The sequence below is a fragment of the Calonectris borealis genome, chromosome 12, assembly GCF_964195595.1.
Source record: "Calonectris borealis chromosome 12, bCalBor7.hap1.2, whole genome shotgun sequence".
Taxonomy (NCBI): Eukaryota; Metazoa; Chordata; class Aves; order Procellariiformes; family Procellariidae; genus Calonectris; species Calonectris borealis.
Window position 1 is genome coordinate 17,208,052 of NC_134323.1, and position 11,378 is coordinate 17,219,429.

Genomic DNA, 11,378 nt, shown 5'->3' on the forward strand with positions numbered 1-11,378 from the left:
GAAGTGGTTGAGTGCTCAGCTCCTTCCCGAAAAGACGAATTCTCTCAACAGCCGCTCACCTCTGCCACGTCCCGGGGTGTGCTACCTCATGTTATTCATACCGAGACCTGCACTTAAAACAGATATCTGAAGCATTTGACTACAGACAGCTCAAGTGCATGTGTGTGTACAAGCTGGATTGCTTTTTGTCCCGGCTGAGCAAACAAAATCTATCCCACTCTCCATAGCTACCCCTGGAATGCCCAAGCCTCATGGCAGCCGTTCACAACACAGTGATTCGGAAAGAGAGAGGGAAGAAAGTTTATTAAAAAATCTTAATTCCTAACATTGAAATATGTAGGATTATTTTTTTTTTCCTGCGTGAAATTTTGCATTCAGCCATCCAAACAGGTGTCAGAAACAGTGGGTCCATTTAGCTCCTCTGATGATCGGAGTAATAAATATAGAGGATTTCCTTTCAATGCAGCACATGCTGAAATGACACCAATGTAGTTCTGGCATCTGAGCAGATAATTCTGATATATGCATCATTTCCTCCCTAAATCCAGGAAGCCGCTACACTCTCTATCTGATATTAGTATATTATGTCAAATAGAAATTGGTATTAAAATTATGAATGATTCTAGATCAAGAACTTCCTACACACTACGCAGAGGAAGGGGGAGGAAACAGCTGCGCAAAAGCTTTCGGAAGGGAAAGGAAAAAAAGAGCTGGGAAAGTTCATTTTTTAAACTAAAAATTTGCTGCCATGTTTCGCGTGGGGGTAGTTTTCAAGTGGCATTTTGATTCAGCGCAGGCGTTTTTGTTTTAAAAGGGTGAAGAAGACTTTCTAATAAATAGAAGCTCTCACCGCTCCATTTGCAAACGAGCATGTCTCGCACAGCGCCTGCCCAGCGGTGGCGAGAAATTGTTCAAGAAATAAATATATACTGGCGTGACCGGGATATTTCCCTCCCTTCTCCCCTCTTTTTTTTAGGATGCGCTCCAGGATGACATTTCTCCAGGAGGGAAAACGTTGCAGCACAAACACAAAAATACTCTTGGACCCTGCTCAGCAGAAGCCTGGAGGTCGGGCAGAGGGTTATGTTTCATTTTAGGGGGGGGAAATAAAAAAGGCTTAAGGGTAAGGTGGGATGGGGAGGGAGGAGGGGGCTGAGCGCAGTGCACACCATTTCCCAGCCAGCAAAGAGCCGCTCTCCATGCGCCTATCTCCCGGCACCGGTCACATGAAAGTTCTTTGTAATGTAGTTAATAAATGGGAAAGCACTATAGGAGAAATAGGACGTTGTTAGTGATGGGGGGATTAGGACAACGCACGCCTTTTGACACACGATTGCCCGGCTGGGGCAGCATTCCCCCTGCTTTAGCCAGAGAGGTACCTGCGGGAGAACAGCAGGATCCTGCTCCCCTTTGAAATCCCCAGGGATTGTACCTCAGAGCTCCATGGGAGCAGGATCGAGGCCAGAGTCAAGCAAGGGGTGATTAATGAATGTAGGTTATTCAGAGCAGAGCGGTTCCAATTAGTCCTCAGCAAGCAGTCCTGCGGCAAAGGTGGGCGCTCCCCTGCACTGATTCATACAGAGAACCCCAATACTCGCTTTGCTTTAGCGAACATTAAAACGTGCATCTATTTTTCCCCCCCCTTCAGTTGGGCAGTTGGCGTTTTTCAGGCTGAAATTCAAGTGCAGCCTAAGGAAGGCTGCATTTTTTTTTTTTTTATTTGCAAAGCAAGATTGCAATGTGTCATAACGATGCCAAAGTGGGAGAGAGCCTTTTTTCCCTCTCAGGTTGGGCGTGTGATGGGAATTTTCCCTTTTGCACTCAGTCTATTTCTAGGAAGGATTTCTCTTATCGCTGTTCAAACAGGGTAGTTTTTTTTTTTTTCCTCCGAGAAAGAAGATACTTCAGGGAGGCAGCAGTGCTCTCCTCGCTCTGCACTACCCAGTCGATTCACAATACTTTTAAAATCCTACTGCCCGCTCCTAACTTCACCTGCGAGGAAACCTGGCGCGGCAGAGGGGCGCGGGGATGAGGCTGGACCAGAAGCGGGTCCCGCTCCGGGGGCCTGGGGCTCCGCGCTCCCTCGGGGGCTGCAGCGCCGCTTCGGCGGGGGCTTTGCCGAGGAGAGGCCTCGTCCCCTCCTTAGGGCAGGGCTCCTTCGGGAGCTCTCGGCAAGGGCAGAAGCGAAGCCTCTAAGTGACCCCCTGCAAAAAAACCTGGGCATCAGTAAAGGCTCAGCCAGGGAAGGAGAGGTGGGAGAAGAAATAAAAAGCAGCCCTGTCTTTATGAGAGGAGATAATTCTCTGCTCGGCCAATAGCAACCAGTTTACCCACAGATTACACATTAACCAGAAAATGGAACTCGAATTAACCAGAATCTGGAGCTTGAACCATTACTCAAACCCTGGTGCAACAGCAGGTCAGATGCCAAAGGGCAGGTTGGTGCCCCGGCGCTGGGGAGGGGTGAGGCGCAGCATCGGCATCGGGGACCACGGCCACCGATGCCCGCTGTCACCCACGGCAGGGCCGGGTGTCCATCCCCTCCAGAGGGACCTCAGCAGGAGCAGCTGACATCCAGCAGCACCCAGTGCCCACTGACGCAGACTCTCATGGGTGCAGGTGCCGCGGGGGGGCTCAGGGCCGCATCCTGACCTCGGCACACAGGGTAGGATGGGGTCCAAGCCGTGGACTGGACCAAATGGGCAGAGGAATGGCAACAGGTCCTCTCCTGTCACCAGCACCCGGGAGGGATGACCTTACAGCTGGGAAGAAGTTGCACCAGCAGCAGGGAGGGGGAAAATAAAGGAAAAAAAAGTGCTGGGTTTATGGGCCTGGGTCTGGAGATAAAATCCCCATCCTGGAGGGGCTGGAGCATCCTTCGGAGAGGCCTCTGCTTCTCAAATAAACTGGGCAGATATTCCCATTCAAAGAGCGGGAGAGGACTCTGCAAACGGACACTGGAGGCTCTTGGGGAAGGTGGCTCTAAACGAACTGGGTCGAGGCTTTGAGGAGCCTTTCGAAGTCAAAACGCCCTTTGACATGGAGAGCTGCAGTGAAGAGGGGCTCGGAGACCTGAACATCTCTAGCACATTAACCTTTGGATTGATTGTTTAGGACAAGGAACTCTCAAAAGTTGGAGGAAGTCCTTTGAATTTTTTTTTTTCTCTGCTCCTCAGTTCTGGGCTTTCTGAGGCCTGTAGCAAAAAAAAAAAAAAAAAAAAAAAAAAAGGAAAAAAAAGAAAACCACAGGGCAAACGAAAGAAGAAGGGGAGGAAAAAGCAAAGAAAAGGAAAAAAGGAGGCAGTATGGACCCAAATGGCAAGAAATCTTTCCATCTAGTGTTAAGTGGCTCTGTGACAAGCCAAGCCTGATGCGGTGTCATCTCTTACTAGAGACAGGCATGCTTTGCTGGGATCAGATGATAAGAGGATGTGAAGTCTTCCCTTTCACTTCACTCCATCATAAAACAATCAAAATACAGGGCCGTATCATGTCATCAGGTTTTTAAGCAGACCTCCCCTTTGAGATCTCCTAAAACCTGGTGGGATGATCTGAGTCACTGAAACTGAGCTCGCTGCAGTACTGAGAAGTCAGAAGCAGCACCTGAAAGCTCACGTTCTTCATCTACCTGAAAGATAACTTGATTTCTAGCGGGCGACAATTTTCCATTTCACACGAAGCTATCCTTTTCCTTCTCCCCTCCTGAATATTATTGAGTCCAGCTCTTGTATCAATCAGCATCACCCCTTCGCCAGGCAGTACGCTGAAGTACTGCTCTCGGAGTTATTGAACTTTAAACTACAGACTAAGAAACTGAGTACGGAATCAAAAAAATGCAGTTTATTATTGTAGATTATTCTCTCTTTTGATATAACCATAGAGTCGAAAATGAAAGAAAAGCACATAGGAACATCACACGTGGTTAGTTAGTAACTCAGGATATAAAACAATTTTGCACAGCAAAATATGTAAAAGAAAAAGTAACTGACAAGATTTTTTTATATTTATTGTGGTAAGATTTACTTTCCATTTTTTTTTTTTAAAAGACAGGATATCAGTCCCTGAAAATAAAATTTACTGATTATTGCCTTTAAAACTGTGGAATTTTTGAAGTTACAGAAAATCCAGTTCTGCACCACAATACAACTGTAAAAAAATCTGCATCATTTTAAAACTGTGCAGTAATGCCATCTTTATAACTGCATAAATTGTATTAGCGTTCTAAACAGGTTCGTAATTTTTTTTTTGTTTTTGTATTATATGCTTGCAGGTTATATCTTAGTGCAATTCAGTCCCAAATACTTCAATTTTGAAAAAAAAAAAAAAAACCAACCCATACATTTTGAATGTAAAATACCCCCATAGATATAAACAGGGGTGCCTCCCCCTTTTAACACTTTGGTTTTCAAATACAGTCAGTGGTATAGCAAGGACTACATATACCCAACTTATATTTAAGTTGCAAGCACATGCTGCATAAACTACTTTTTAAAACAGTCCCGTTGCAAATTCTACCCCCCTTTACATCACGACAGTAAACAATTTAGTGCATCAATCTTTAAAAAAAAAATCTACATCTAAACAGACCTAACTCTTTCGAATTTATCTATAACATTCCTTTATCTGTAGCATACATTTTAACTGGGCTAACAGATGACAGAAACTAGAATTAAATTATATACTAGGAACCCAGAGCATTCCACATTTGACAATGACCAAATGCAAAAGGAAAAAAAAAATGGGGCAGATCACTTAAAATTAATTTTTAGACTGTTTTAGGCAACAGCACGGTTTCAATGTCCCCCCAAGTGGGATGTCAATTTTGTTTTTGAACATCTTTCCAAAGTTCTTTTTGTGTTTTTTATATCTTTTTTTTTGCCACATTAGGTTATCAAAATCCATTCTGGCATGTTTTTTGAGAGGGAATGCTTCAGTGCATTTAAAAGGAAGTCTGAAGTTTTGAGTAACTCAAAGCAGTTTTAGAGCAGATGCAAACTTTAATGGGGAGGAAGAGGAGGAGGAAGATCAAAGGTTGCACTTTTTTGCTTTCAACCCAAAAAAGTGATGAGGCAATAAAACAAAAGGATGAATGCCATGCCATAATAGTCTCCAAAAGTCCATTTCCAAGCAAAAGAAAAAAAAAAATAATTATACCATACATGACCAGCATGCAGGGTTTTTTATTAATATAATGTCTCTTTTTCATAGTCTTTCGAAACAGTTATAGTTCATTGTTGCTAAGACAAAATAGCAAGCGTAATGCATGAGATGAGTATGGGATTCTAATGGCAGACTAAAGTCTCACGTTTGGCAGATTAAGGCCAAAACTCACATGAACACACCGAAGGTTGATGCAGGCTTGATTTTGGCAGGTTGATCTAGGCATATCTCTAGTTTTGCACAACAACGCTAAAAACTGATGGAACTCAGCAAGCTGGAGTCTAAAAATTTCACATTGTTTTTGTATTTTTTTGTTTTTGTTTTGGTTTTTTTTGTATTTTTTTATTTTATTTTTCTTTTTGCAAAGCTCAAATCTCATATGAAGAACTCAGAATGGCAAAAAAAAAAAATCTGACTTTTTTGGACACAGCAAGCTCAAAAGAAAAAAAAACCTCATGAACTTAAAAATATATATATATAATGTGGATGGCAGGTTTCAAAGAAGAGCAAGCTTCATATGAAGAACTGAGTTGGTGGCGAGTTGGATCTTTTAAATTTAAAAAAAAAAAAAACACAACAGCAAGCCCCCACAAAAATAAAAAAATAATAATAATAATAAACAGAAAAGAAACTCATGTAGAACTTTAGGTTGGCCAACACGGAGCAAGCCCACCTTAAAAAGAAAAAAAAAAAAACAAAAACCAACCCAAAAAACAACTTTGTGTTAAAATTGTTTTGAGTTTTTTTAAAAAAAAAAAGTAATACGAGGTGGCAAGCTGGGTTGTCGCTCTAGCAAAGCCCCCAACAACAACTCACACGGAGAACTTTTAGTTAAGGTGGCAAGGCTGTGGGAACTCACATGAAAAACTCTGGAGAGGAAGGGTTGTCGCTGCTGGATCCGTTTTCTCTGAAGCCATTGCTGACCAGCTTCTCGTATTTTTCCTTGTAGGCGTCCCTCTCCCGGACCAGCCTGGAGATCTCCTGCTTTAGGTGCTCCACTTGCTGCAGCAGCTGGTTCTTCTCCGACTCCAGGACGTGCCGCTGCTGGACCCTCTTGAAGCGGCAGGACTGGGCATAGCCCCTGTTTTTGAGGGTCCTCCTCTTCTGCTTCAGCCGGATCACCTCTTCCTTGCTGACGCCCCGCAGCTGCCGGTTGAGCTCCCGCACCGACATGGTCACCAGCTGCTCGTCGGAGAAGCGGTCGTCGAAGTGCAGGCCGCCGCCGCCGCCGCCGCCGCCGCCGTGGTGCGGGTGGTGCAGCCCCCCGGCGCCGCCGCCGCCGCCGCCGCCGCCGCCGCCGGAGCCGGCGGCCGAGGAGGCGGAGGAGGGCGGCGCGCTGCCCGGCGCCGCGGCGTGGGGGTGCCCGCCGCCGCCGCCGCCGCCGTGGTGCGGGTGGTGGTGGTGGTGGTGGTAGTGGGGCGCGCCGCCCTGCGCCGCCGCCGCGGCGATCACCGCCGAGACCACGGCGGCCGCCGAGCCCATCTCCTCGGCCGGCACGGAGCCGCCGGCGCCGGCGGCCGCGGCCAGCTGCTGCCCTCTAGCATAGCCATCGAAGGCGCCGGGCAGCGGGTGGTGGCTGCTGTTGATCAGCGCCTCCACCGCGTCCTCGGGGCTGAAGCCCAGCGCCTCCGGGTTGAGCTGCTGCGGGTAGCCCGTCATCCAGTAGTAGTCTTCCAGGTGGGTCTTCTGGTCGGTGCCGGAGCCGGGGCTGGGCGCCGAGAAGCTGGGGGACGGGGGCACCGAGCTGCAGGGCGTGCTCATCGGGGTGGAAGAGAGCGATCCCCCGGCGATCAAGCGGCCGCACTGGCTGATAATGCGATCGGTCTCCACCGGCTCCTTTTTCACTTCAAACTTCATCAGATCGAAGTCATTAACATATTCCATGGCCAGGGGACTGGTGGGCAGGTCGGAGCTGCTCATTGCCAGTTCTGATGCCATCCTTTTGCTGCTGACAGTCCTCCAGAAAGGGTGCGCTCCGGGAGCGAGGGGACTGCTCTGAGTTGCCACCGGGTGAGCCAGCTTGATTTTTGGCGAGCTCCGCTCCGCTCTCTCCTGCCTCTGCCTCTCGCCTCGGCCCCTCGCAGCCTGCGCTCCAATTCGCCCCGGCTGCTCTCGCTCCCGCTCCGCGTTATCCTTTGCAGAGTCTCCGCTGCCGCTGATGCATCAGAGCGAGGGGCTCTTGCTATTCGCCTTTTGCATAAAGGGTTTTTTTTTTTTTCTCCTCTCTCCCTCCCTTCTCTCTCTCCTCTCTCTCTCTTTTGCAGCTTGCAAACTGCAGCTGGAAGTGTTAGCTGGTGGTGTTGCGAGTAAATTTGTTGTTGTTGTTGTTGTTGTTGTTTTGTTTTGTTGTTTTTAACACTTCATGGTGCCTTTCCTCTGGGCTTTCTCATGCAAAGTGCAGAGCGAGAAGAGAGGTTCATCGGGGAAGGGAGGAGGGAAAAGAGAGCGAAGACAAAAAAAAAAAAATCGAAGTCGATATCGCAACCAAAATGATAATAATAATAATAGTAGTAGTTTAAAAAAAAGAGAGAGAGGAAAAAAAAAAACCTCGACCCCAAAGCTACAGCAAGAAGATGAAAAATATTTTAAAGGTTTCATCCAGCAGGAGAGTTTAAAAGCATTGCTGAGTTTTATAGCGCTCCTGACGTCAAATGGGAAATTGACTCGGCGGCCGGACCAATGGGCTGCCGCCATCCCAGCCCTCATTAGCATAATAGTATAGAAACAAGGAAACTTTTCGGAGCTGTCAATCAGGGCCCCATCAGCTGACTGTCAGCTGGGGAGCGCCTTAACCCCTTCCTGCCCGCCGCCTCCCGCCGGACTCACCGGGTAAGCGGGTGCGGGACGGTTCCGCGGCGGGGGTCGCTCCTTCCGCACCGCACCGCACCGCACCGCACCGCACCGCTCCGCTGTCGCGCCGGGACGGCCCCGGCCGCCGCGCTCCCCGCGGCCGTGCGCGCCTTCGGGCGAGCGCCCTGCCCCGGGGCGGGGTGCCCGGGAGCTGCCCCCGCCCGGGCGGGCGGTGCGGGCACCCGGGGGCGCGGGGGAGCTCCCTTCGGCCGGGGAGGAGGGGGAGCGCCCGGCGCAGCGCCCTGCGGGGACCCGGCAGCGGCGACCGGGCAGCGCGGCGCGGCCCCCGGGGCCGCTCGTAGCGCGGGGCTCCGCCGAGCCGGGCGCGGATTACCTGCCGCCGGGCCGGGCCGGCTGCCGGGCCGTTCGCTCCGCTCCGCTCCGCTCCGCTCCCCCAGCGCCCCTAACATGTATCGATTATTTTTTTACGGGGACGGGGCATCGATTCCTCCACACCCGCCCCCCCCCGCCGCCAAGAGGTGCGAAAGCCCTGCAAGTTTGCAAGCCCCGCACCCGCCCCCCCGCACTTGGCCTGCTGGCCCGGACTAATTAATTTAATACATTTAGAACTAATTGTATTTACTTTAGCCTTCCCTCCCGCCCCCCCCCCCCCCGGAAGGGGGATGGGGAGGGGGCCGGGGGGGGCCGTGGAAGCGGCGAGCGGGCCGGACGCGGAGCGGCGGAGCGGCTCGGTTTAAACCTCGACAGCGCCATCTCTCGTCGAAAGGTCAGTCCCGAGGCGGGCCCGGCCGGTGCGGAGCCGCGGAGCCGTCGGGGCGGTGGCCGCCCCCGCAGCGGCCCCGGTCCCCGCCCGGCCCCGACGCGGCTCGGCCCGGCTGCACCCGCGGCCCCCCGCCGCGGGCCGGGGAAACCCGCAGCCTCCGGGGCTGCCAGGCTCGATTTTCCGACCGGGCTTTATGGGAATATCGATAGAATTAAAGTTACTTGTAATTCCGTGATAAATGAGATGTCTCTAGTAAGTAAGATTAAGTGCAGTGCTATAAAGTTGTTTATCTGAAAAGTAATTCTCAGAAACCTGACTTCTGACACTTGGTCATATATTAAACCGGCTTCTTGAACATTGTACTTCAAATCCTCCCTTCTCCCCTCGCCCGGTCCCTTCCCCCTCGGAGTTTGCTATTTATAACTGCGCGCAGGGTATTACTTTGGAGGTGCGGGCAAGTCTCTGGGTAATTTTTCACCGACTGTGAAAATCATCATTTGCAATAGCCAAAGAATCTCTGCTTAGGAAATAGTACTTGGCTAGTGGATTTACGAATGGATAACGTCTTCTGACTATGCCATTATCAGTATGAGTGCCAGTACTAACATCTGAAAGTCATACAGCATGTACTGTTCCTGGCAGCTAAAAAAGGTAGGGCATACTGCAAATTTAGGAAGATAACTACGTCTAGAAATGATCATAGAGGCAATTCTGTAAAGCTAAAAAATGCTACCAACGTGGCTAACAAAATTAAAATATAGTTCTGCACGGTCCCGAAACACACCCGCACATGCAGAGCCGTGGACATCTGCTGGCTTTATCTTACAGATTGTGATTCGTGACAAAGTTAATACAACTTAACTGCTCGGGCTGGCTTTCCTGTTTCTTCACGTCATTGGAATCAACAAAACTTCCAGGCTCACAGCATAAATCCCCCCAGGACAGTCCAATTCCCTGTATTTGTTTTTTCCCTGCGCAAGATAAATGTGGTACTGTATATCACTTAACATGCTCACCTATGAGAGACATAAAATGTGTGCTAATATTTTTAAATGAAAAGGTTATTGCTTTTCAGAATGTACAACTGTAGTATTTCACTTGCCCGTTTGATAGATGGCTGTGGAAATGTGGCTTCAGCCCCATAAAATAGTTTGTTTGGACGTGAGGATTCAAAGTGCTACATTTGCAAACGAGTAAATTTCCTGAGTAAACCCTGAACTCTAGACAGAGTATGAAATTGTGTGAGCTAATGGGGACCGTCTCTTAATTGATACCAATGTAAGCAAATGCTGCAAATTAATTGAAGCTCTGACCTACCAGAACAGCAAGTAAAATTATTAGTTGTACAATATTGTTCTTGTGTGATTGTTACACAGAACTGCTGCACCAAAATGTCTCTACTGTTCAGTGCAGCAGAGAAAAAAAGATTATTAGCAATTTTTGGATAACCTTCAGAAGCAACATTCTCCTCCCTACACTATATAATTCTCATTTTAGTAGTATTTTTCTTTATTATTTGGCTATTCACAATGGGTGTCTAAACATTTACAGTCCTCTATTAACAGTGTTTCTTCCATAACAATCGCACACTTTCATTTCAATTAGAGCTATTCAGTCTTCAGTTTTTCCACAATTATCGCAGGCCAATTCCCCCAGACTGCTCCCTTTTCTCAGCACTGTTTGTAACAATCCTGCCCTGAGCCCGGCAGAGGGAAAACTCCAGCGTCCCTCTCACAGCCTCTTGCTCCGGTTTGTTTTTAAGCATCTCTGTTCGACGACATAACGTGGAGCCCTGCTTCCTCCCAGTTTGCTGCTGACCTGGTTCATAAGCCTTCAAACTAATGTATATTTATTGTGGGAGAGTTTTCTGACAAATCGCGCAGGGGGATGTGAAACATTAACTCCAAATACACTCGGATCGCCCTGCATCGGGACGAGCACGCCAGCAGCGTATGCAAGAACTTCCATCGCTGAAGTGTGTGCATGTGTGTATCTAACACAGAAGATTTAGCAGAAGCGAACGTGCAGGTTATGAGTTATATGGACTCAGAGTGTAATTTGTTATAACTTAAACACATATCAAGACCAACACGTTAAGTACAGTTACTGCTCCTTTTGTTTATCTAGTGTCTTACTTTATGGTGCAGAACTAAACAGTGTCTGCTGAATTTAACTATGAAACCAGCCAAATTTATTTCAGAAAGACTTCTTCAGAGTAACAGAGTGATAAGGCATAAACTGCTCCTAGGTGCAGTGCTAGATAAATCCTTTTAACAGTCTTCAGATCAGTTAACAGGGTAAGTAAATCACATATCACTGTTAGCAGATTTATGGGAGAGAATTAATAGAATCAGACGAGATAATCTGGTAGGGATAAAATTGCTGAGGAAACAGTCCTGCCTTATATTGGAGGGTATGAAACAACAGTCTGATTTCTGGGAGTCGTTATGGATTGGTGAATTACGAGCTAAATCATCATAAGAGTAATTCAGTATTTATTAATTCTTTTCTCTTTAAACAACTCACAGACGCAAATAAAAGCCTCTCTCTCTTTGAAGACACATTCTTTATATATTTTTATTGGATGTAATTTACTATTTGCATTACCTGTATTTACTTCATAATTGAACATTTTGCATTCAAA

The 11,378-nt window shown here is 48.0% G+C and overlaps 1 protein-coding gene across 1 annotated transcript in view; it reads right to left on the reverse strand.

Moving 5' to 3' along the window:
* The window catches only part of MAF (MAF bZIP transcription factor), a 190,385-nt gene extending 182,295 nt beyond the window's left edge, over positions 1 to 8,090 (reverse strand). The window contains exons 1-2 of the mRNA XM_075161463.1: positions 7,987 to 8,090; positions 6,020 to 7,541 (exon numbers count right to left, since the gene is read on the reverse strand). Of these exons, the coding sequence (XP_075017564.1) occupies positions 6,020 to 7,098 (1,079 nt within the window). The 5' untranslated portion in view covers positions 7,099 to 7,541; positions 7,987 to 8,090. The remainder of the gene's footprint in view (positions 1 to 6,019; positions 7,542 to 7,986) is intronic.
* Positions 8,091 to 11,378: the final 3,288 nt, after the last annotated feature.